Genomic DNA, 26595 nt, shown 5'->3' on the forward strand with positions numbered 1-26595 from the left:
ACAGGGTAAGATTATTTTTTCTGTTTCACAAGTAAGTCCAGAGGTAGGCAGACTGAGCTAGTCTGGTATACCACAGTGTCAGAGACCCTGTCTTTTTCCACATTATTTTTTGCTGTTCGTGGGCTTAATTCCTAGGATCGTTGTCCAAAATAATGGCTCCAGGCATCACCCTCACATCCAGAAAGCAAGAAAGACAAAAGGAAAGAAAAAAGGGGCAGGCCTCTTCACCTTTTCTTCAAGGATGCTCCTGAAAGTTATGTGTACCATTTCTGCTTACATCCCATTGGCCAGCACTTGGTCATATGTCACACCTAAGTTATGAAAATGGGAGCTGGGAAATGTGACCTTTATTTGGGGAAGCCAAGCACCTAGGTTAAAACTGGCAGTTCAATTGGTGTAAAGAAGGAGAAAATGGATATTGGCGATAACTAGTAATATCTGCCTTACCCACTTTTCCATCATCTTGATATTATGATCGTTTGTCTGTTTCCTTAAATATTCTTTTGAAACAATTCCTTTAGGTTGAGAAAAATATTCCATATAATAGATATACCATATTTAAAAAAACATATCTTAAATTGTTGGATATATAGGCCAATGTTTTGTTTTTGTAAAAGTCTTGCAGGGACATCCTTTTACCTGTATTTTTATGCACAATCATGGTTATTATCTGACATTTTGATCCTATTTTTTTGGGTAACCCGACCTTTTTCTCTATGGCTGCCCTTATTTTTTCCATTTCAACTTTGTGAAGGATCTTCTAGTTAAGATTCTTTGTGGGGAATCTGCCTATAGTTTTTTTCTGAGCTCTTTTTACAAATCCCATACTTCTTGTACATGCTCTTCTCGCTTCATTTCATTCATTTGATCCTCAATCGCTGATACTTTTCTTCCAATGTGACTTCAGTTACTGAAGCTTGTGCATTTGTCACGTATTTCTCGTGTCATGGTTTTTCATCTCTTTCAATGTGGCGATTTTCCTTTGCCATCTTTTGTGGTTTTAATCCGTCTTTGGAGATGTACTGATGGGGTTTTGGTGTAGGTGTCCTTCCTGTTTGATAAGTCCCTTCTAACAGTCAGGACCCTCAGCTGCTGTTGGAGATTGCTTGAGGTCCACTCCAGACCCTGTTTGCCTGGGTTCAGCAGCAGAGGCTGCAGAGAAAATGCTTCCAGGCAAGCAGGGAGTCTGTCCCTTCTCAGATACTGGAGTTTACTGTGCCCTGTCCCCATTTGAGCTTTTGTTTATACTTAAGCCTCAAGATCACAGACTGCTGCGCTAGGTGTGGGATATGATCTCCTGGTGTGCCTGTTTCTTAAAGCGCAGTATTGGGGTGGGAGTTATCTGGAAGCTCTCGCTGGTCGGGCTGCAGCAGCTGACCACATTTTCCCCAGTGAGATGAACCATATGTTCCAGCTGCTCCTAATTGAAACTTTTAATAGCCAGGTGTGTCTAGTTCATATTGAACAGTATAGGCATAGCAAACCACAGAAGAAACCAAAATGGAAAGGAAGATTTTTTTTCTGTTTCACAATAAGTCCAGAGGTAGGCAGACTGAGCTAATGTGTCAGAGACCCTGTCTTTTTCCATTAAAGGCGTAAAATTTTCCAAACCAGACCAGCTTCAATGCAATACTGGTATTAGGGCATAGAAGGGATGTGTGGCATAGTCTCTCTCAGGAGTTTGCAGTGATGCCACAAAAAACTATTATTGTCATTACAGAAATTGTAAATGGGATGATGTGGGACCAAAGCTAGGGTACAAGGCCTCACTATGTAACTCCTTAGTAATCCAGTTGTTTTAAAATGTTGGTACCTGACTTAGGTTGGGCTCCTCAGAAGCAGATGCCAGGAAACAATTCACATGAAATTGATATATTAGGAAGCGTAACCAGGAAAAAAAAAAAAGGAAATTGGTAGGAAAATGAGGAAATGGGAATAGGAAGGAAAGGACAACAAGAAAAGTCCCATGGATAGTAATGTTAGCTCAATTCCATGGTGTCATTCTAGAGATAGTGTATATCAAACATCAGAGTTGTCCCAGGCAAGGAAAAAAAAATATGTAACTGGAGAATTTACATTTAAGCACGTGCAGGGAATGTAAATTTCTGGACACTTCTGGTTCAAGTGCCAGGCAAAGAAGTTTCCAGAAACTCAGGGGCAGCTCACCCCAGATATAGCATTTGCTATTGGGAGTGAAAGCAAAGCACCAGCAGCCAGTTTGCATAAAAATGGTAAGAGATTTGAGAAAATATAGGCAAAAACACCAACAGTGTCTGTTGTAAACTTAGAGTCTTTTGAGGAGCTTGTTAATAATTCAGTTGCCCAAGCATCACTCTAAAACTACTGGATTGGTCTCTGAGGGTAGGGCCTGGGCCCATGCATTTTAGTGAGCTCCCTAATGAATTCAGGCTAGCAACATTTAAGACCTACCACCTTAGTGATGTTCCTGTGGTCTAGAGTGTGGTGGCCAGCTTTGCAATTTCAGAATGATCAACGCTCAGAGAAAACTCTATATCTGGCTTAGTCACTGCTATATCCACTACATCTGACACATAGTAAGTATTCAATTTTTATTCCATAAAACTTCATTAAATCAAGGCTAAATTCACATTAATCAAACTCAAGAGACTGATGTATGGAAAAAGAATGACAATTCTCTACGTAAAAATGAGAGCTACCAATGCCCAGGGGCTTGGACATTCACATCTTCCAAGTGGTACATTCTCTCCCTATAGACATGCCAAATTAGAAGCTAAATTGTAATCAAAAGTCTGCGTGGGGTTGTGGAATCAGAACAAGAGAGTTATTGTAGTTTTATAATTGAAATGTTTAGTAGCATTCAATTGGGCAGATGTTTCTACTTTAAAATTAAATACATACATCTATTTTTTTTATATATATCTGTATATATGAATGCACAGGTGAGGCCTTGAGCCAAGGGACACATTCTTTGGCACTGTTTAATTGAAATTTTGTAGTGATAGAAATATTCTCTATCTATGCTGTCTAATAAGGTAGCTGCTAGTTATATGGAGCTGTTAAGCACTTGAAATGTAGGTAGTGTACTCAAGGAGATGACTTTTAATTTTATTTGATGTTGGATAGTTTAGATTTACATTTCAATGGCAACGTGTGACTAGTGGCTAGTGTATAAGATAGCACAGCCCTAGGCAGGGATGGATGGGCATTGCTGCAGTTACCTACTTACATTTCTCTCTCCCTCATTGCTGATCACCACTACCTTTCTTTTGCTCAAGACTTAATTCTTCTTTATTAGATGTATAAATTAATGCATTCTGGTTACTTTCAAGTTTTGTTGGCCTGGAATCAATCCTGTCTTCTGCAGATAACCACTTATCTTTGCCCTAATGCTTTATGTATTGATTTTATAGTTCATTTCTCAGGGTCAGATTTCTTTTCAGTATATCCGATTTCCTAAGGAGCAACTGCTGTGGGCTGAAGTAGTGTCAATAGCTATAAATTACCTAAGAGCTGTCAAGAAAACCAGATAATGACACACACAGCCAAAAACTTTGAAAATATGTTATTTCTCTTACCCAGTTTCTACGAATGACTACATAAAGTAGTAAACAGACTGCTAAGAAAGCAAAAGTAGTTTTTCATAGATTCAGCTTAACAAAGGAAGGAACATTGAGAAGTCTTTTATTAAAAAAAACAAATCGAACTCCTATGATATGCCAGGCCTATTGGGCAGAAGCAGAGAAATAAACAAAGTCTTTGTCCTCATGGATTACATTCTGCGATAAGAAACAGGCCATGCTCATGAACAAATGAAGAAGGTGACTTCAGAAAGTAACATAAAGAAAATAAACACTGTAAGAAGATAGACAATGACAGGTGTGCTTTAGATAGGGAGAAGTGAAGACCTTTTTTAAGAGATGACTTGATAACATCCATGATGAGAAGGAAGCAGCCATGTGAATATTTTGGGGAAAGAATATTTCAAGAAGAGAGGAGGGTACGTGCAAAGACCCAGGGACACGTTCTGAAAACAGAATGAAGCCCAATGTGGTTGGAGCACAGTGAGTGAGATGAAGAATTGCTGGAAATAGGGTCAGAAAAGCAGGAGACAAGATAAGGCCAAGTTTTAGTTTTTAAGTTCCAAATGCAATGATAGATCATTTAAGAGGAAGAACAATGTGATCTAAGTTTAGCTTTAAATATCTTGTTCTAGTTGCTCTGGGAAAAAAAGATTATTGGTGAAGTAAGAGTAGAAGGTCGTCAATCCCATGCCTTTTTTCAAGAAATGATAGGACATAAACTGTCTAAGAAGGCAGGTGTCAATGCTAGAAAAACTATTTAACTTGGAGCCTTGAGTCTCGGGAATTTGGTCTTTACTCTTTAATTTACTGGTTATGTGACCTTAGACAAACCACTACGTTTTTCCCTGTTTCAATTTTCTCACAAGGTTGTTGTACATTTCAAAGGAGAAAATGGGCATGAGTGTGCTTAATGAAGTGTGCAGGCTGTATGCAAAAATGAAGTCTTCGTTCTTTAGAAATGCCTCAACCTCACGTTACTTCACAAACCCTCTTGCAAAGTTCTCTCTACGTTCTCTAATTTACAGAGAATGCACTTTGTTTTCCAGGCTGTGTGGATACCAAAGAGGCTGATATCCATTTCCTCATTGATGGCTCAAGCAGCATCCAGGAGAAAGAGTTTGAGCAAATCAAGAGATTTATGTTGGAAGTGACAGAAATGTTTAGCATTGGCCCAGACAAAGTCCGAGTTGGAGTTGTGCAGTATTCAGATAATGCAGAAGTAGAATTTTATATCAGTGACTATTCTAATGATATTGGCTTAAGAAAGGCTATTTTTAACATTAAGCAACTAACTGGTAGAACTTATACTGGGAAAGCTCTGGATTACATACTACAAATAATAAAAAATGGAAGTAAGGATAGAATGAGCAAGGTTCCCTGTTACCTCATTGTGTTGACTGATGGGATGTCCATGGACAGAGTCGTGGAACCTGCTAAGAGACTAAGGGCTGAGCAAATCACCATTCACGCAGTTGGCATTGGGGCAGCTAATAAAATAGAACTGCAAGAAATTGCTGGGAAAGAAGAAAGGGTTCGCTTTGGGCAGAACTTTGATGCTTTGAAAAGCATAAAAAATGAAGTTGTTCGTGAAATCTGCACTGAAAAAGGTAAGCAAAACAAAAAAGCTTTATTCTCCACATTTCATCAATTGCTTTAGGCAGATTAATGGCTAAATTAAGGCTGAGACAAGGCCTGATGTGACTAGCTGTCTGGATAACATTTTGCTAGCTTCCTTTATCACCATGGAGTGATTCAGCCCTTCACTTTTAAACTAAATGCCAAGACTGGAGAATCCCTCTATAAACAGTTGCCCCAAGGCCATCTTGGAAGTCATAAGTGGGAAAATTGCTAAGAATGTTGGGGCCTTGACAAAGCCCACTACTGTGAAGTGAAAAAGATTCTATTCTGCATGTGAGGTGTGTGTGTGTTTATGTATGTGCATACACAGATGAGTACGGGGGAAGTACAGTGTTTGTGTGTGCACAGTTGGGTACAGTGGAAGGAAAATGGACTTTGGCTCTAGATAGCTTAGGGTTTGTCTCACATACTTCCACTTGAGCCTGGAACATTGTCATTTATAAAATAAGGATAATGCCTACATCAGAGAATCCTTATAGGTTAGCACCATAAATGCCAACCATTATTTTTATATTAAATGCATATCAAGTATATATGTAATAATTGTTCATTTTTATTTATAACGAAAACACATATTTGCATTTTTGTTCTAATTAGAGATTAAGTACCAAAATTAGGAGAAACAATTTGCAAATTTCCATATCTCGTTGTTTGTTATTTCTATTATTAATAATGGCCACTTACACTGCTTATTAGTTAAGATGGTATGTGTTGATTGCTGGTATTAGCACATGAAAATATTGCCTGCTGAGAAGCACATTAATTTACTGGTAAAGAGGAAAGATGCTAGAGTCAGAGTCAAGGTTCACACTCTAGCTTTATCACTGATTAGCCATGACCTTGAATAAATTACTGTCTACTTGCCTTGGTTTCTTTGTTTGTAGGCTTATTGTGAAGCCTAATGGTGATAACACACATGGAGCAGTTAGAGGAGTGCCTGGAACATAGTAAGCGCTACACAACAGTTAGCTGTTGCAGAAAGTAGTTAAGGTGTTCATCGATGAGGAAAGGAAGAGAATTCTCACTTATTTGAACTTACTAAAGTGAAAACGTGTTTGAATTTTCTCTGAGCCACTAAAAAACAAAAATAAAAAATAAGTAAGCAAATAAATAGCATTAATAACAAAATCCTAAGTAAGTAACAACTTTGTTCATTTTTCTCCCTGTTATGGACAGTAACAGAGTTGGATCTTTAGGATGTCTTAGAAAGAGTGCAAGAATAAAAGATTCCCCAATGTTTCCTGGAGTTGATGCTAAGAAAAGTAAAAGGATTCGAGGAAGCATAAAGTAGGTTGTATCTCAGATCCTTTCAAGGGAGAAGGTCCTGGACGAATCTAGGGAGGTACAATATATCCCTTGCACTTCAGGTAGTTGCAGTTGAAGTAGTCAAACTGAGCACTATCATGCCTGGAGGAGAAGATAAGTTGTGGACAAGGAAATGAGTCGTAAAATGGTTATCAGAGAAGCAGGAAAACAAAGGAACCAAAGCTTCCAGAGCTAGAAAAACACTAATGAGTCTCAGAGCAGATGCAGATGGAGTGAGGCACAGTGTATTAATAGGGTGCAGGTTAAGCTGCAATAGCGAAAAGACCCCAGATTACACAGCACAGAATATTATTTTTCTCTTACATCATAGTTTAGGGTGAATAGTCCAGGTTTAGTAGAGAGGCTATTCCATCCTCAACACATAGCTTCCATCTTTAGTCAAAACTGAAGATCCAGTTCTTATCACCTCCTGTCCATGGAAAGGGAGAAAGGACCAAGGGAGCCTACCACGCTCAACTGTTTTAACGTAAGACCCAGAAGTGGCCAGATCACTTTTGCTCATACCTTTTGGTTAAAACTTAGACACAATGCCACAGCTAGCTTCAAAGCAGGCTGGGAAATACAATCTTTAGATGGACAATCATCTGCCTATCTAAAATTTTATTAACATAGAAGAATGGAAAGATAGATATTCAGGGACATGAAGTAGTTTCTGTCACAAATAGATACCAGGAGGTAGATCCTGTGAATACTAAACTGTATGTAAAAGCCTATTTCTTTTTTATGTGTTACATGGAAGGGAATCTTCCACACTTCACCACAGTGGTCAAGACCACTCTATCAAGGCCACAAACATCTTCAGCAATTTCTCCTCTCATGACTTTCAAGATGGTTCTGAGGCAGCTTGAATCTTAAAACGGTGGTGTAGTCCTCCTGGTGGATCAGAATGTGACCTTACACTTTATTAAGTAATAGTTAACATCTTTTCATTTTTTAAATATATGGCTGATGCTGTGTTTATTTTCAGGAAGTATGGGATAGACTTCAGAGTGTTGAGGGAGAAACTGTAAGAGGAAGGCAGAGATTACAGATAGAAAAAGAGATTAAGACTAAAAAGATATATGCTAAAGATAATATATTTACATATATATATGCAAAACATATGTATCATGAATTAATACTGTTTTTAATAGATTATAGAAATTGGTTTTATATATGTACATATGTCTGTATTATATATAGAACAATGAATGTACATACATTTGTGTGTATGTATCTGTGTGTATATATATACATATGTATATGTTCATTTCCAATCAGGCTGTCTAAAGTTTATGTATAAAGAAACAGTCCATGTTGAATGAGTATGTGCTTACTGAAGCACTTATCTCTAGTAAAAACTTTTTCTTCAATTTCTAATATTGATTTATAGTGTTTATGAAATCACTTAGAATTATCCCAGAAAATAATGCTGTTTAAAAATTATTTGAAATTGTGTTTCTCCAGAATATACATAAAACCCTGGAGTGTTCGTACTATGAGTGCAAGGAATTGATTGCTTTGGCTCTGGTTCCTTTTTTGTATCACTACTGCATCCTTAACACATGGCTGGATGCTTGGCATTTTATACACCTCAAAATTATGAATTAATGAATTAAATATGAATAAATGAGTTATGCATGCATGCATGAATGAATGAATACACATTTTGGAAGTTGCATTTCTGCTTCAGGGTTCTAGTCAACCAGCTTCTACTAAAGAAGCAAATACAATTTTCAAACGTAACAACAGTTGCTTCAGTTAACTTTCAATGTTTCCTCATTAATGCATTTGTTTCTGCCTTAATGCCACTTTGTGAGAACCATTCCAACCTGGTTATTTCTGATCCTTTTTTTTTTTTTTTTGTAACATGCAGGATGTGAAGACATGAAGGCTGACATCATGTTTCTGGTGGACAGTTCTTGGAGTATAGGAAATGAAAATTTTAGGAAAATGAAAATCTTCATGAAAAACCTGTTAACTAAGATTCAAATTGGTGCAGACAAAACCCAGATTGGCGTTGTTCAGTTCAGTGATACAACTAAGGAAGAGTTCCAGCTCAATAGATACTTTACACGGCAAGAAATTTCTGATGCAATAGATAGAATGTCTCTCATCAATAAAGGCACTTTAACTGGAAAGGCACTAAATTTTGTAGGTCAATACTTCACCCACTCCAAGGGGGCCCGTTTGGGGGCCAAAAAGTTTCTCATCCTCATCACAGATGGAGTAGCTCGGGATTATGTGAGAGATCCTGCTAGAATTCTTCGGGGCAAAAATGTGACCATCTTCTCTGTAGGAGTATACAATGCCAATAGATCTCAGCTAGAAGAGATCAGTGGGGATGGCAGCCTAGTTTTTCACGTTGAGAACTTCGATCATCTGAAGGCACTAGAAAGGAAACTTGTCTTTCGTGTGTGTGCTCTCCATGGTAAGTGCCCCTGTTATCTGTCAGGACTCAAGGATGTGAGCTGTTGACTTTATAATGAGAAATAGTATATGGCACTCTGGCCCTGGCCTCCACCTGGACTTAAATGTTAAGTTTTAGTCTTCTTTATGTTATATTAAAATGGCTGTGACCTCCAGGGATGTTTCAGACTGACAATTTTGGCGTCTAGTTTGGCACAAGTTAGTATGGCATTGGTGACTTCAAGTATATTCCAAAAAGATCCCAGAATTTTACTTTAAACTTCCAAATGTTTAATACCCACACACCTGGATTTTCCAGAGCCAGTTTTGAATCCCAAATTATTTTCTAGAATTGTTTCTTGGCTATCTATAGCCATTGTTAAGCAGAAAATAACTAGAAATACAATTTTGTCTTTCTTTTAGTTAAATTTTATCTAGTATCCTAAGCACCACCCACCAAGAAAACCCTGGGTATTTTAAAGATAGTTTATTTTCATTACTTCACATTATTATTCTTAACCTCTATCAACTGGATATTTTATATTTGTCTGTTCATGTATCCATCCCTTTGGAAAATTGTAATTTGTCACTTTTCTGATTACTTGGGGTCATCATTGTATTCTTACAAATTGTAGTGCTTTTAAAATTGTACTGCACAACCTTCAGTTTGAGCCTATCAATTTTAATGTCTTTTGAATGAGAGCTTTCTCTCAATCCACACATAGACTAAAACACCTATGTTTTAAAATCTATCATGTGCTATTTTCTGTGTTTTGGATACAACTAAGAAAACAAACCAGAGTAAGTTTGTTTTGTGTTGTTCCTCTGGCAACATAGAGATTTTCATTGGACTTTATTCGTCAAAATTGTGCATGTGGAATTTCCAGAAACTTAACAAAATGTCTTATAAACACGTAAGTGTTAGGTGATAGTTCTAAAGTTTCCTTGGTAACTGCTTAATTGGAATTTTTTTCTTCCCCCAAAGGTGGCAGTGCTTCCAAAACTCTTGATAATGTTGGGAGGTGTACCTAAAGGCTATAGCTTCAACTTTGAAACCTGCAAGGCTCTTCTTGGCATTTCTTCATTTTGATTAATGTAAATGTGGAGGCCTTGTCTACAGCATAACCTGAAATTCATCTGACTCATGCATTAGATTGTCTCCTAAGTATCAGGTCATGGCTAGTCACCAGTTCTGAGTGGGTCATTGACCAAGGGTTTTACAGATACAACCTGGGGATATTCACAGTATCAGAAACTTAAAAAATTTGAGACTTTATTATTAGAAATAAGAGTTGACAATTAGCTAGGCAGGTGGAAAGTGGAGAAAGCAAATCTTTGGAATACATGCGCGTAAGTTATTGAGGGAAGGAAAAGAGTGGGGAAAGAGTCCACACGTTGGAAAGCTGGCCAAAACAGTCACTTGTCTTATAATGTGGAGGACGGTTTGGGGTCAGGGAAGAAGTGATAGGAGTTTTTGCTCTCCTTCTACTTGGGGCCAATCCTTTCTGAGTTCTAATTCAAAACGTCAGGGAGAAAAGCATAAATAACCGCAGAGAGACATGATACACAGGGATGGTTTGCATACCCGAGGGTCCAAAGATACCTGGAGCCAGAGGGAGTAGGGTAAAACCACCAAGTTATACAGTGAGCTCCTGAGCTTTCCACAATAGCAGGTCAGTTTGGCAAACATCAGTATGTCTTACCATTACATTGACATTGAACTAGCTTCTAACATTGCCTTTCAGTTGAAAGCCTGCTTAGTAAAAGACGTTACATGTCCTAATGAGATATAGCAAAATAGGGTGGTGTGGCATAAGGACCACTGATCCTGGAGTGATATAGATAGGGTACAAATGTCCTTGGAGTCATGACATAGGCAAGTTGCACTTCTCTGAGCCTTGGCCTTTTTTTTTTTTTTTTCTATAAAATGGCAGCAGCCATCTCTAAGAACTAAGTAAGATGTAGTGTCTGACACATAGTAGACTCACGGCAAATGCTAGTTCGCTTCCCTTCTCAGCACCCTGCGTAGAATGCACTGTGGAAAGTTTGTGACTTCTGTTTTCGTCTTCTTTCAGATTGTAAAAGGATTACAGGACTAGACGTTGTGTTTGTGCTGGATCATTCAGGTAGTATAAAAAAACAATATCAAGATCACATGATTAACCTAACTATCCATCTGGTGAAGAAAGCAGATGTTGGCAGAAACGGAGTTCAGTTTGGAGCCCTCAAATACTCTGACCAACCTAACATCCTTTTCTACCTTAATACGTACTCGAACAGATCAGCAATAATTGAAAATCTGAGGATGCGCAGGGACACTGGAGGGAGCACCTACACTGCCAAGGCTCTCAAGCATGCAAATGCCCTGTTTACAGAGGAGCATGGCAGCCGCATCAAGGAAAATGTGAAGCAGATGCTGATTGTCATCACTGATGGGAAATCTCATGACCATGATCAGCTCAATGACACAGCATCAGAACTGAGAGACAAGGGCATCACCATCCTTGCAGTGGGTGTAGGAAAGGCCAACCAAAAGGAACTTGAGGGTATGGCAGGGAATAAAAACAATACTATCTATGTAGATAATTTTGATAAACTGAAAGATGTTTTCACACTTGTTCAAGAAAGTATGTGTACTGAAGCACCAGAAGGTAAGTTGTTACTTTTAAAGTTTCTATGGGGGTAGCAATAAAAATTTAAACAAAAAATAAATCATAAGTCTCAGGTCTCCGATTGCCTGGATGTTATGGACTGAATATTTCTCTGCTCAGGCTATCAGTTTTCTCATCTCTAAAAGAAATGGGTTGATTGAACAAGATCCCAAAGATTCCTTCCCACCACAGCATGCACTGAAGAGATTATACAGGAAAGTTCCAGATGCATTCCCTGGCATTTTGCTATTCTGTTGTCTTTTTCTGGCGGAAAGAAATTCTTCTTAGGGTCGTATTCACCTTACCCCATGTAATGGCTGCTTATCGTGCTCCATTTGGTTAATGGTCTCAGTGCAGCCACTGGACATCAGTTTCAGGCCAAACTCAAGTGGAAAGTTTCATGGTTTAAATGGATAGACTTTTGTCTTCAAAGATCCAGGCCCTCTAAATGGGATCATAGGCATTCTAGAGAGACATCAAAATTCAAGTGGTCTGGTGTGCTTTTCTGTGTAGGTGCCACCAGTATAGAGGGCAGGATATGAGAGTTGAATGTGGGGTAATGGAAGCTGGCTGAGAAACAGGGAGGGAAGGGAACTGAGATGATTACCAGCTACCACCGAAGTTGGTAGGCTGGTGACATCACATTTGAGTGAGGACAGGGTGAGATTTGCCACTTGTGGTCTCAAAAGCAGTAGAGACTGATAAGTAACCCAGGAAGGGCTGCTGTGCCTAATTGGAAGGTCCGAATTCTTGTGATTTGTGTATTGACCCAGTCCTCCCAATGTGGCAAATGAAATAACCAACTTTTGAATTTCCTTTCTTCTTTGCTTCCTTCCTCCCTCCTTTCTCTCATTTCTTTCCTCCTTTATTCCTTCCTTTCTACCGACAAGAAGCTCACTTTTGTAACTAATATAAATCATGTTTCTAAAACTGACATTAACCCACTTCCATATTTGTAACTAGTCCAACTCCAGACAAAACCTTCCCTCAAATCCTGTGTCAGATCAGCATTTGCTTGGCTAAATAAAACTATGCCTGACCACCATAGCTTTACCTTACTTAAGTAAGCAATTAATTCATCTTCTTGGTTTCAGATATTGAATGATGGTATCATCTTTACCCAAGGAAAATTATGATTTTTCCCAAGGCAGCAGGACCACCCCAGTTCTTCTGCCCATTCCATCCTCTCCCTGGACTCTCACCCTGAAGTGTAGGCTCCCCTCCCTCATTCCTGACACCTGCCAGTCCACTTAACACTGAGTGTTCTTTCTCCTACACACTGGATACGGTCACTCTTCTGCTTACAGTTTTTTTTTTTTTTTTTTTTTTTTTTGGAGGCCTCCCTGTGCCCTTGGAACAATTTCCAAACTCCTGAGCTCTATCTAGCCCCTGCCCACCTCTGCAAGCTCATTGATCACCCCTCCCCTCTTCAAATCTACCCTGTCCTTCTGAAATTCCTCCACGTCTTTGTGCACACTATCCTGCCCACCATGACCACTCCAGCCCACCACTGTGCCTGCCTACATCTCACTTTTCTGTCAAGTTTCAGTCTTTGTGTGCTAGTTTCCTGGCCCAAACCTGACCTCATGTCCCCACTGTATCCCCCAACTCTCACACCTTCTATTTTCGAAGTGGTAGCAATTGACACATATTTGCTGTTTTCCTACCTGTATCTGTCACAAGACTACAAGCTCTGCAGGCAGGCTTAATCTCATTTGTTTGGGGTGTCCTCCAAATCTAGTACATTACTAAGACTTCAGTCTTTTCCTAGGAATGTGAAGGCTGTTTTATTCTCATTTCCCATGCCTACATTTTTGAGGTAGTGCTGAGATGGAGTTTGGGATGCAAGATGTTTATTAGGAATCCACACCTGTAAAATAAATGGGGAAAGCAAGATGGACCAAATAACTCAAAATAGTGACATAGGCTAAACAAAGCTCCAAACCTAGCAGAGAGCTCTGAAGCAAATATCGCCCATGAGAGCTGTCCAGCATCAGCCTGAAACGGCTGGGACTAAGGGAGAACTCCCTTCCCACTTAGTGCCTGGACGTGATGGCCCTAAGAAGGGCATGATCTTTGGCAAGGCATCTCTCTATAGTGAGACAGACCCTGAAAGTGCTGACAGTTGGAAGCTGTCTACTGCCTGCCCATACTCCCATAGCTGGGAAGTAAGTTCTTCCTTGCAGGTCAATCCGGGCAGCCCGTCTTTGTGTCTGCCACACCGCACTTACAAGGAATTGTGTGACCGTGAGTAACCTACTGTCTCAATTACCTTTAGTAATCACCATAGTGCTGCTCCTACCACAGCCATTGAGTTTGGTTGGAAATGAGTATAGAAATGTCCCTTCGATTTTGGGACATTTCAGATTGGACTTCAGGGAGCTGACTGTATGCTCTATTTACTAGCCATTCACACTTCCTCTGAGAAATTCTAATATTTGAGTCATGGTATTTTTAAAAAGCATTGCACTAGAAAAAAGTGCTAAATTTAAGGATAAAAAGGATCTAGAGGTCCAGATACCAGCTCCACTCCATAGTAACTGTATGCTCTTATATGAATCACTTAACCTCTAAGTTCTATTTCTATATTTATAAAATTAGAATAATTAGTCATAAGGTGGTTGTGAATATTAATGTTGTTATTATGTGCCAAAAGCATTTTTAAATTGCTACTCCTCAATATGGATGTAAAGTGATAACATGAATAGTAATAGGAGTACTAATAATAGTACAGTAAGTAAGTACTATTATCTTGATGGGGTAAATGTCCCAATCTTGGTGTTTTGAAGGGATGTCTAGCCTTTGTAATAACCTTTTAATGAGTACATGAAATTTTTTCAAACTTCTTACTTTCTTTCTCTGATTAGCTTTCAGTGTCTTTTCAAATGGATTGTATAAATAATTAAACTTTGAAAAAACTCCCTAATCTTTCCTCCTCTTGCTATTTTTTCTTCTTTTTGAGGATCAATCAGTGATTCTTTCTCTTGTTAACTTATCTCAATTTGCTAATGTAAAGCAATTGAAGTATTTAGCAAAGCAATTTAAGTATATGAGGAAAGGAAAAATTTAGAATGATTCATGAGGAAAATAATTTATTCTTTTTTCTATTGCAGTCTGTAGTCTTCAGGAAGCTGATGTGATTTTCCTTTGCGATGGCTCTGACAGGGTATCTAATTCAGATTTTGCTACCATGACAACTTTCTTGTCAGACTTAATTGATAATTTTGACATTCAATCTCAAAGAATGAAAATTGGTATGGCTCAATTTGGAAGCAACTACCAGAGTATTATTGAGTTGAAAAACTCTCTGACTAAAACCCAGTGGAAGAATCAAATTCAGAATGTCTCCAAGAGCAGTGGGTTTCCGAGAATTGACTTTGCCCTTAAAAAAGTGAGCAACATGTTTAATCTATATGCTGGTGGGAGAAGAAATGCTGGTGTCCCCCAAACTTTGGTTGTTATCACATCTGGAGATCCTCACTATAATGTGGCAGATGCAGTAAAAACCCTGAAGGACCTTGGAATTTGTGTCCTGGTTTTGGGCATAGGAGATGTTTCTAAGGAACAGCTTCTGCTAATAACAGGCAATTCTGAAAAAATAATCACTTTTCAAGACTTTGATAAGTTAAAGAATGTGGATGTGAGAAAAAGGATCGTCCGTGAAATTTGCCAGAGCTGCGGGAAAACCAGTAAGTGCTCCTTGTTTGGTTTTCTTCCATGGAAAACTCATTTCTCCATTTCCCAAGTGTGTCTAATGGGCTAGCTCTAGCAGAGCATATATTTAGAACATATATTTAGTGAGAATATCACACTTAATGGTGCGGTGATAAGAGACTTCTCTGCTTCCAGGAAGTTTGGATAACTCAGCCTCCCTCAAAGACAAGGAAAGGGTGCAGAGGCTAGAGGGGACCCCTGGGCTGTGTCCTCTGGTCAGCCCTGTTCCCTCACGGCAATCCAGTGTTTATTCTCCTTTTAGCACCTGGATCTCGGTCTCCTATTTCTGTCCTTCTAGTAAATGCCCTGCATCAGCAGGAAGTAGGTAAAATAAACATTTGCTGATTTGAAGTTTTACTATTGTACCTTTGTTAAACCATCTTGTAAGGGACTCGTGTGTGTGTGCGTACAGTGTATTTTTCTTCTTTTAATGATTACATTCATATAATCATAGCCTACTAATGATCTGAATTGTCCTCAGAGGTTATTTAAGCCAGAGGTCACAAAGGCACATGGCTGCAAAGACCAGGTGGGTAATGGAGATGAGTCAAGTGAGTAGAGTATGAGGACAGTGAACTGGAAAACAATGATGCATCTCACAGGAATGCCACCATTCAGCTCCAGCTGAGATTGGCCATGGGGGACTCAGATTCTCTAAATTTGAGGCTAGGAGTTGGGAGGACAGCATGTAAGGAAGCAGTAGCGAATGATTCCGGTTTGTGGAATTTGCACAACATGCAGAAATTCCTTAGAGTTCTTATGTTTCTAGAGTTGTTATGATTGAAGTCACTTCTTTAACAAAATGTGTTAGTCTTTCCAAACTCTCCATATCTTATATGTCCCATTTGTGGTGCTCAAGTAGGGGCAGATTACAGTGGTGGAAAGAGCCCTGGGCCTGGAATCAGAAAGCCAGAGTTCTAACTCTGGTTCAGCGGCAACAACCTCCACACATTACTGTTTCCTCATCTGTAAAATGAGCACCTGGGCAGGATCAGAGTAACCAAATGGCAGCTTGCAGTTGCAGTTTGTTTGTCGCATCCAGTGTTGATGAGTTGCTAAATTAGTTGACAGCATTCACACTGAAGGTTCTACATTAAAAATGTAGACATCAGGCTCCTCTTTGAAAAATCAGAATATCTGACAACACTAGGCCCCATTTCCCACATAGTTACTCTCAGCTGGAACTGAACAGTGAACAGACCCAGAAATGGGTCATTGTTCTCTAGTTTATTTTCCTCACACTCTGCCCACTTGAATCATCTATCTTATCTACCTGCATTTGCAGCCATCTGTGTTTGTGATCTCTAAAACTTAAATAATCTGAAAAGACAACTCAAAACTTTAATGTATTCTGATTATATGAATTAAAATATGTCACTATTAAAATGCATGCCCACATGCGTGGTGCACACACACACAACAGAGTCACTGAGGATGAGACTAAACTATGGTTTGAACTTCAAATAGCTATTGGAAGTTTTAATGTTTTAAAGGAGACAGAGAAAACCCCTGTGATATATGTTGGTATCATATATATATGATATATACATACACACATGTATGTATATGATAAAGCAGCCAGTATCTTCCTTCTTGAACACTTTTTGGAGACTAGAGACCCTCTAGCTGTGGGGTATGACAGTGCCCCTTTCTTCTGCCCTGTCTCTCCTTCCTTACTCCTGTCTACTCATTAATCTTGACTCTGTTCCCTTGGTTTCCAGATTGCTTTATGGACATAGTGGTTGGGTTCGACATCTCCACTCATATGCAGGGGCAGCCTTTGTTCCAGGGCCACCCCCAGCTGGAATCCTACCTCCCAGGCATCTTAGAAGACATCAGCTCTATCAGGGGTGTGAGCTGTGGGGCTGGCACAGAGGTGCAGGTGAGTTTGGCGTTTAAGGTGAACAATGATCAAGAATTCCCTGCCAAGTTCCAGATCTATCAGAAAGCAGTGTTTGACAGCTTGCTGCAAGTCAACGTCGCTGGGCCAACTCATCTGAACGCACAGTTCTTGCAGTCTCTTTGGGACACATTTAAGAATAAATCTGCATCCCGGGGCCAGGTATCCATATGACATTCTATTTCCCATCTCCACATTCTTCCATTTTTTCTTCATTCCCCAATTATATATTTAGCTTTTACACCATACCATTTTCTTATTTCTCTAGGTGCTGCTTATTTTTTCAGATGGTCTCCAGAGTGAAAGCAACATAATGCTTGAAAATCAATCAGACAGGCTCAGAGAAGCAGGTATTGAGTAGAATTTTTTTTTTTTTTTTTTTTTTTTTTTTTTTTTTTTTTTTGAGATGGAGTCTTGGTCTGTCGCCCAGGCTGGAGTGCAGTGGCGCAATCTCAGCTCACTGCAAGCTCCACCTCCCAGGTTCACGCAATTCTCCTGCCTCAACTTCCCGAGTACCTGGGACTACAGGTGCCTGGCTAATTTTTTGTATTTTTAGTAGAGATGGGGTTTCACTGTGTTAGCCAGGGTGGTCTTGATCTCCTGACCTCGTGATCTGCCCAACTCGGCCTCCCAAAGTGCTGGGATTACAGGCATGAGCCACCGCACCTGGCCGAGTTGAAAATTTAAACAGTGAAGCATGGAATATGCTTAACAAGTCTCTACCTTTACTCAGATGCTGTAGATGTTGAGATCTGCCTGGCTACTTGTAGCAGAGGCTGTTGATACCTCGTCTAATCCCCTCATGACCAGCCCTTGCACTCCTCCCCAAAATGCTGCAAATGCTATGGCCAAGTGCTTAGACTTATGACCTTCTATATAAACATATGCCCTTGATTGACCTGAACCATATACCTGGGCATGCTTGGAATGGGTGTGGGGTTACCATGCCCCACGTTGGTGGTGGTGGGGGGCAACTATGATATAGGGATACAAAAACCTGGCACTCTTGCTCAAATGGATCAACTCTAGTACAATTTGCACTCCAGAGTCCCTCATGAATCAGGCAAAGGCTAAGACTTTATTGAGATGTACTCCTAGTTACAACATCTCCTTCCCTTTCCTGGTCTCTTTCTCAATACAGATACCACACACATACAAAATCCTCTCTCAGATTCCAGTTCTAGAGAACCTGACCCGAGACAGCTCCTACTGTTTCTTATTTTCCATATGAAAGATAGCAACATGGATTTGGAAAAGCGCTTCTCACTATATATTTTCTGTCCATGTCATAGCTTCAGACTGAGCCAGAAGCTCAATGCAGAAGTTGAGAGTAAGATGCAGCGATGGAAGACTCCACTAATTGTCAAATGAGATGCATTGTTTAAGAATTTCTTGGTGTAGCCCAGACTGGCTTCTAGGGTTCAGCTTCCAGAGGAAACCTCCCTAAAGGCCACAATACATCCTGTTTTATTGCTTGCTTGTGTCTCTTTCTCTGCACAGATCCCTTCAATACCTTCTCATTGTTCTTGGGATATAGATCAAATTCCTTAACATGGCCTGGGAGCATTGCAGAACCTGGCCTCTGCTTCCAATTTCAACCTTTATTTATTTATTTATTTATTTATTTATTTATTTATTTATTTTTGAGACGGAGTCTCACTTTGTCACCCAGGTTGGAGTGCAGTGGCCCAATCTTGACTCACTGCAAGCTCTGCCTCCCGGGTTCATGCCATTCTCCTGCCTCAGCCTCCCGAGTAGCTGGCACTACAGGTGCCTACCACCACGCTCAGCTATTTTTTTGTATTTTTAGTAGAGATGGTGTTTCACCGTGTTAGCCAGGATGGTCTCGATTTACTGACCTTGTGATCCGCCCACCTCAGTGTCCCAAAGTGCTGGGATTACAGGATGAGCCACCGTGCCCAGCCAAATTATTTCTTATATTCAGCATTCCAGGCATATGAAATTATTTTTAGCATTCTTCCTCCAAGATTATACATATATGTAATTTTTTAGATGGATTTTTGTTCTTGTTGCCCAGGCTGGAGTGCAGTAACACAATCTCGGCTTGCTGCAACCTCTGCCTACTGGGTTCAAGCGATTCTCCCTCCTCAGCCTCCTGAGTAACTGGGATTACAGGTGCCCATCATCATGCCTGGCTATTTTTTTTTTTGTATTTTTAGTAGAGATGGGGTTTCACCATGTTGTTGACCAGTTCGCTGGTTTCAAATACCTGACCTCAGGTGATCCACCCACCTCAGCCTCCAAGAGTGCTGGGATTACAGGTGTGAGCCACTGTGCCTGGCCTCCAATGTACTTTACAGCCTCGCTTCTCTCTGTCCTTGCCTAGAGCTTCCTCTATTTCCTTTCCTCCCCAGGTACTCTCTCCGTCTTCTTTCTCTGGTTCTTTCCATTGGCCAACTTACATTTATCCTTTAGAATCAGCTTCGACATCAATTTTTCTGAGAAACCTTCCATGACTCTCCAAGAATGGGTTAGGAGCTTCTCCTCTAGGCTTTCATAGAACCCTGATGTTTCTCAGAGCAACTATCCGATTCTTGACCCTCTGTTCCATTAGACCAATAACTCTGGGAAGGAAAGAAGCCTGACTTACTCATTTGTATCTCTGTATTATACAATGATTAATGCATAATAGGCTCCTATTAATAATTTAAAAATTTGCTTAGTGAAAAGATGAATAAAGTAAATGAACTAGTAAATGAATTAATGAGTGAATAGATGAATTAATGAATGAACTGGATGTGGTCAGGAGTTCAGCTGAGACAATTGCCCTAGGTTTTCCTCATGTTCTCAGGGCCTGGCCTCCCAGGGGTGTTTGGAATTGGGAATAACTTGAGAATTATCATTAATTTACATTCAGGAAAATTCAGAAAAACTCTCTGAAGATGAATAATGCCCTTTCTTAAAAATCACTTTCCAGTGTCCAAGAATTGCACCAACATTGGTGGTAAGATGTGGAACACAGTTTTCTATTAGTGTTTTTCTGTAGATTTGTAAATTGTTTCTCTTGAATACCTTTATCGGGGGATTTCATGCAAAAGTCAGGGACCAGAGCTGGTGCATATTCGTAAAATGCAGGCAAATTCACTGTTAGTTTCTTCATATGTCAGGAGTACTCCTTCCTCTTAACGTTTGTTTTTCCCCTTTTCAATTCTTTAAATCATGTTCACTGAGCAGAATTATTATGCCTTCTTCTTTTTCATGTACAGCCCCTTTGCTTTATTTATATTGTGGTTCTTACCGCATAGGACTTGATGCTCTGCTGGTAGTGTCGCTTAACACAACTGCTCATCATGAGTTTTCTAGCTTTGAATTTGGAAAAGGATTCAATTACCGAACTCATCTGACTATTGGAATGAGAGAGCTGGGCAAAAAACTATCACAGTACCTGGTGAGTTGTTGAACAAAATCCCCAGTTGCTCAAAATGCCATGGGAACTAAATTGGAATCTTGATGAGAACTTTCAAAGACTGCCTTTGTTTACCCCTACTAAATTAAGGGCATGGTCCTTAGTATATAAAAATGTGTGGAAGACCACAGCATAGTATTTTGTTTTTACGTATTCTTTCATTCTTTGTCATCTCACTAAATGAATGCATAAGGAACTAAAAAACCAACCAACTCATAACTGAATTTAAAAACCCCCAACTGTGTTGCAGAAATTCCAGGAAACAGAAGACTGTCAACCAGAAACCAACAAGTCTTAGGCGAAGTTGGGTCATGGCCATCCACATACTGGATGCCCTGTCTATAAACAGAGGTCATTTCCTTTGGAGAGGCGATGTTGCCAGTGCAGTGCCTGGCACCCTCTCTGCAGTGTTAAATTCAGAAAGCACCTCTTATTCTCTGCAGCCCCTCATCCAAAGGGAGAAGATGGGCTTGTAGGTGGTGGATTATGATTTGTATGAGTACAATTCTTATGAAATAAAGTTTCTGACAATTGTTATTCACTTAGCTTTACTTATTTTTCCCCAGGGAAACATTGCAGAAAGGACTTGCTGCTATACATTCTGCAAATGTCCAGGAATTCCAGGACCTCATGGGACCCGAGGACCACAAGCCATGAAGGTGCCACTCACCTGTGATACTATTTTATCTAATGTGCTTTGATTTGGCACGGGTAGGACTGAGACTGACTGATTGATTTTACAACCTTCACTCCATGCTAATGGAATTCCTTTGGACATTTCATATGACTTTTTTGGTATAAAATCCAGGTCAGGAGAGCTCACTTTTGATACTGCTAGCAAGAATAACTCCCTTTTCTCTTACATACCCTTGGCAATGTTGCTTCTTGGTTTCGCAATTTATACTTTTGTACTTGCTTTAGAAAGTTTGAAAGGTGATAAGAAGTAAAAAATAGTGGAGATGAAACTGGGTGTAGTAGCTTGCACTGGTAATCCCAGCTACTTGGGAGGCTGAGGTGGGAAGATCACTTGATTGTTCAAGACCGGCCAGGGCAACATAATGAGACCCTATTGCCTTAAAAATAAGTAAATAAGTAAATAAATAAATAAATAAGAGTTGTGCTTCATCAGCAACAGAATGAGATTGAACCACAAAACGATCATAGCATTGCAGATTCATAGCCCTTTAAAACACAAATTATAAAATATTATACAATAATAGGATGAATAAATATGTCATGATATTTTCAATAATATATGCCAATGAAAATTAATGAACTACAGCTACACACAACAACATGAATAATTTTTACTAACAAGGTAATGACCAAAAGAAAAGCAAAACCAGAAGAATACGTGTGGTAAAATTCCATTTATTAAAAGATATTATATCTAGGGAGGAATACTTAACTGGTGAAGTATTCTTAAAAGGCGAGAAACTATTATCAGAAGTCAGGAGTGCCCTTGTGGAGAGGGGCCAGGGGTGAATTGTGACTTGGGACAGGCGCTGTGCTTGGGACCAATAATGCTCTATTTCTTGACCTGCGTGGTGGCTACATATACCTTATATATAAAAATTATAAGATTATTCTATAAAGTTACTTTATAATAATTAAACTATACACTCATATTTTATACACTTTTATGTACGTTTCAAGTGGATTTTAGGTATCACAATAAAAATGAAGTTTTTCTTTAAAAAAAGAGATCAACAATGCTCGCTCATGAGTTCTGCACTGTCCATCCTTATGGAAGGACAATTTATTGAACTTTATATTGCACTGTTTATATATTTATTGAAGTTTATATTGAACTTTTTACTGCACTGTGATGTTTTGTTTAGCACAGTTTTTTCCATTACTTTGCTCAGGTCAATATTAGAATTATGTTCCAGAAGCACAAACCCCCTGGTATATGATCAGCCAGCTGGGCCTGTGTTAGAGGGTGGGGAAAGCAAACTCAAATGAAATGTTTGCCGCAGGTAAGCCATGACACAGTTAAACCACACGTGGCTAAGGGAGAGATGACTGCAATTAAAATATATGCAGTCTTGTTGTTGGAAGTGCTTATTCTTCCTTGAGCTCTCAAAATAGCAGAACAAAATAAAATAATCCCTTTGGAAATGTTATAGGTTTGTCTGCTAAAAGGGTTGTGGCTGGTACGACTGTCCTCCCTGCAAATCACTCAGGCACAGATGTGGCTCTGTGGGCCTCATCTGCTGGTAGGTTCCAAAGGTCAGCCTCCCGCAAGGATTAGGAGTGTCGCCTTCTGCAGAGGGGCTTCAGAGCTGAGTGCAAGGACAAAAGCCAGCTCCAGATGTTGCCAGATTCTCTCCAAACTCACAGCCACATCTGCAAAAACTGCAACCAAGTTGGAGGAAGGGACTCGCTTAGAATGCCTAATGATTTCACAAGTTTGACTTGATAGCGGGGGGTGGTGACTACAATTTATTGTTCTCTCTTTCTTCCCAGGGTTCTCAAGGTCTGAAAGGCAGCAAAGGACACAGGGGAGAGGACGGAGACCCCGTAAGTTTTTATGACTCCCCCTCACCCCCCTGCCACTATACACACACTGTACACACACACTCACACACACACACCTACTTTCTTTTTCATTAAAGGTTATTTTCATACAAAAGGGGTAGATGGAGTTTTGTTTATATGTTTATTTTTATATGTTTATGTTTATTTTGTTTATATGTTGATTTTTGTGCTTTTTTGTGGGAAGAAGGTTGCCTTTCTTTTCATTTTTCCGTGTCTGAATTATGAGGCAATTACTAAGTCTAAGTTTGGGGTAAGGAGGGAACAGGCTTGCACATGTAGCCTGGCATGTTTTTATCAGTGGGAGAGACCTGGGCACCCTCCTTTCTACCCCCAAGCAAGGCACAGCAGGTTATCTGCCAGGGAGCTCTCTTTAGACCTAAAACCCAGTGCTTAGTACATGGCTTTGGGCCAAGGCTGGAGTATACTCCCTTCCATGGAAAGGGAAGAGGGCAAGGCATCCCTCAAGATGGGAGGCATGGCTTCATGGTCAAACGCTGCACAGAGGTTTGCAGATCTCCGTGTTTAAAACCAGAACTCTCACTTTCTCGTGAATCAAATTATGAGAAAGAATTTGAAGAAACGGAAACCACTTAGGTGGCTCTGTTTGGGATGGAAAAAGTTCAGAAAACATCCAGACTGAATTTCTATCACCTTAGATCAAGGCCAGTTCCTCATCTGGGCAGCAAGTTATAAGGATTGAAAGCAAAGACTCTAGAGTTAGACTGCTAAGAGTTGGCCTAGATGTGGGTCCTTGAACATGATACCTAACTTCTTGACCCTCTGTTTTCTCATCTGCAAGCAATTATAAATTCCTCTACAATCTAATGGCTGACCTAGTTTACAAAATGACCACTAAGGGGGTGCTGTAAATCACCTACTGTGTATCCTCCGAGGGTTCTTGGAGACTACCAAACTAGCATGAGAGTGCTTTCAGTGTGGGGAATAGTGTCACCCACCTGCCTGGCCGAGCCCACCACTGGCAGAAAGTCCAGGCAATGGGAAGCCATAGGGCTAAGGTACCTCTCAGCAACCTGTGGCCATGGGCAAGGCCTCCTCCTTTTGCAGGGAAGGATCCTCAGAATAGAGTCCTCAGAAATAATACCACACATCTACAGCCATCTGATCTTTGACAAACCTGAGAGAAACAAGAAATGGGGAAAGGATTCCCTATTTAATAAATGGTGCTGGGAAAATTGGCTAGCCATAAGTAGAAAGCTGAAACTGGATCCTTTCCTTACTCCTTATACAAAAATTAATTCAAGATGGATTAGAGACTTAAATGTTAGACCTAATACCATAAAAATCCTAGAGGAAAACCTAGGTAGTACCATTCAGGACATAGGCATGGGCAAAGACTTCATGTCTAAAACACCAAAAGCAACAGCAGCAAAAGCCAAAATTGACAAATGGGATCTCATTAAACTAAAGAGCTTCTGCACAGCAAAAGAAACTACCATCAGAGTGAACAGGCAACCTACAGAATGGGAGAAAATTTTTGCAATCTACTCATCTGACAAAGGGCTAATATCCAGAACCTACAAAGAACTCAAACAAATTTACAAGAAAAAACAAACAACCCCATCAAAAAGTGGGCAAAGGATATGAACAGACATTTCTCAAAAGAAGACATTCATACAGCCAACAGACACATGAAAAAATGCTCATCATCACTGGCCATCAGAGAAATGCAAATCAAAACCACAATGAGATACCATCTCACACCAGTTAGAATGGCGATCATTAAAAAGTCAGGAAACAACAGGTGCTGGAGAGGATGTGGAGAAATAGGAACACTTTTACACTGTTGGTGGGATTGTAAACTAGTTCAACCATTATGGAAAACAGTATGGCGATTCCTCAAGGATCTAGAACTAGATGTACCATATGACCCAGCCATCCCATTACTGGGTATATACCCAAAGGATTATAAATTATGCTGCTCTAAAGACACATGCACACGTATGTTTATTGCGGCACTATTCACAATAGCAAAGACTTGGAATCAACCCAAATGTCCATCAGTGACAGATTGGATTAAGAAAATGTGGCACATATACACCATGGAATACTATGCAGCCATAAAAAAGGATGAGTTTGTGTCCTTTGTAGGGACATGGATGCAGCAGGAAACCATCATTCTTAGCAAACTATCACAAGAACAGAAAACCAAACACCGCATGTTCTCACTCATAGGTGGGAACTGAACAATGAGATCACTTGGACTCAGGAAGGGGAACATCACACACAGGGGCCTATCATGGGGAGGGGGTGGGGGGGGGAGGGATTGCATTGGGAGTTATACCTGATGTAAATGACGAGTTGATGGGTGCAGCACACCAACATGGCACAAATATACATATGTAACAAACCTGCACATTATGCACATGTACCCTACAACTTAAAGTATAATAATAATAAATAAATTAAAAAAAAAAAAAGCAAAGCAGGATGAAGGCAAATCCTTTCTCCCTCTCTTACTGGCAAAGCAAGAATTAAGCTCATTACTAATTAATTATTCATGCAGCAAAATGGGAACACCTGTTATGCACCTAGACATGAGCCAGTTACAAGGGACATGATGGTGAAAGACACGGTTGAGGTTCCTGCCCTCAAAAAGCACAAAACTGTTCCTTTCTTAAGATCCATTTTACTTTAGCATTTATCTGTATTTAAATATTTCCTTGGAGAAGCAGGGTTGTTGGGAGACACAGAAATCATTGACCTTCAGTGCTCATCCCTGCACGGATAGTCTGACTTTGGGGGTCTTTAACCTGGTGATTCCTCCTGTGAGGACTGGCTTTTCTCACCTTTGCTTTCTCATTCTCCTAGTAGTGTCACTTTCCAGCAACTGTTTCTACTCCGCAGCAGTACCCTAGCACTGACTTGTGAGTCTACTGTCAGCAATGCTGACTCTCCCAGTATAGCATTAGGGCCCTAGATGAAATTACCCGAGTCTTGGAATGTGGCTACAAAGTACAGCCACTGTGCTGTTTGATCAGGTAGGGAAGTGGCTGAGCTCTTCTTGCACCTTTTTGTGATCTTGGGTCCATAAAAAGCCCTGAAGATTAACAGGAAACATGTTTGAATATAGAGGGGAAAAACAGATGTAAATGAGTGAGGTTGAAGAGAATTCACTTTTTCTAAAGCTCATAGTGCCCATGTGCTTTGTCTTAACTCTGAAAATAAACCACTGGCAGCTTCTGGCAAAAACATCACGTTGGGTACCTGTCTGTGCTCCTTTTCTTAGGGAGTACAAGGAGACGCAGGACCCCAAGGAGATAGAGGGATTGCAGGATGTCCAGGGGAGCAGGGTGAGAAGGTAAGACTCTTCTGTAAATGTTATTTCCAATTCTCTATAACATTCTCTCCCTCTCTTTCCCCATTCCTTTCCTCCCTTGTTTTCTCTCTTCCATCACTCCTCTCTCTTTTCCTTTATCCAGTTATATT

At 40.0% G+C, this 26595-nt stretch overlaps 2 protein-coding genes across 2 annotated transcripts in view; one reads left to right on the forward strand and one right to left on the reverse strand.

The window, feature by feature from the left end:
* Positions 1-26595, reverse strand: part of LOC126947030 (60S ribosomal protein L7a-like) — a 428366-nt gene that overhangs the window by 242424 nt on the left and 159347 nt on the right. The window lies entirely within an intron of this gene.
* Positions 1-26595, forward strand: part of COL6A5 (collagen type VI alpha 5 chain) — a 125737-nt gene that overhangs the window by 29255 nt on the left and 69887 nt on the right. Inside the window, exons 5-14 of the mRNA XM_050777722.1 lie at positions 4610-5170; positions 8383-8937; positions 10991-11566; positions 14680-15255; positions 17002-17342; positions 17449-17530; positions 20447-20589; positions 21174-21266; positions 23077-23130; positions 26396-26467. Of these exons, the coding sequence (XP_050633679.1) occupies positions 4610-5170; positions 8383-8937; positions 10991-11566; positions 14680-15255; positions 17002-17342; positions 17449-17530; positions 20447-20589; positions 21174-21266; positions 23077-23130; positions 26396-26467 (3053 nt within the window). The remainder of the gene's footprint in view (positions 1-4609; positions 5171-8382; positions 8938-10990; positions 11567-14679; positions 15256-17001; positions 17343-17448; positions 17531-20446; positions 20590-21173; positions 21267-23076; positions 23131-26395; positions 26468-26595) is intronic.

The sequence above is a fragment of the Macaca thibetana genome, chromosome 2, assembly GCF_024542745.1.
Source record: "Macaca thibetana thibetana isolate TM-01 chromosome 2, ASM2454274v1, whole genome shotgun sequence".
In the NCBI taxonomy this organism is placed as follows: domain Eukaryota; kingdom Metazoa; phylum Chordata; class Mammalia; order Primates; family Cercopithecidae; genus Macaca; species Macaca thibetana.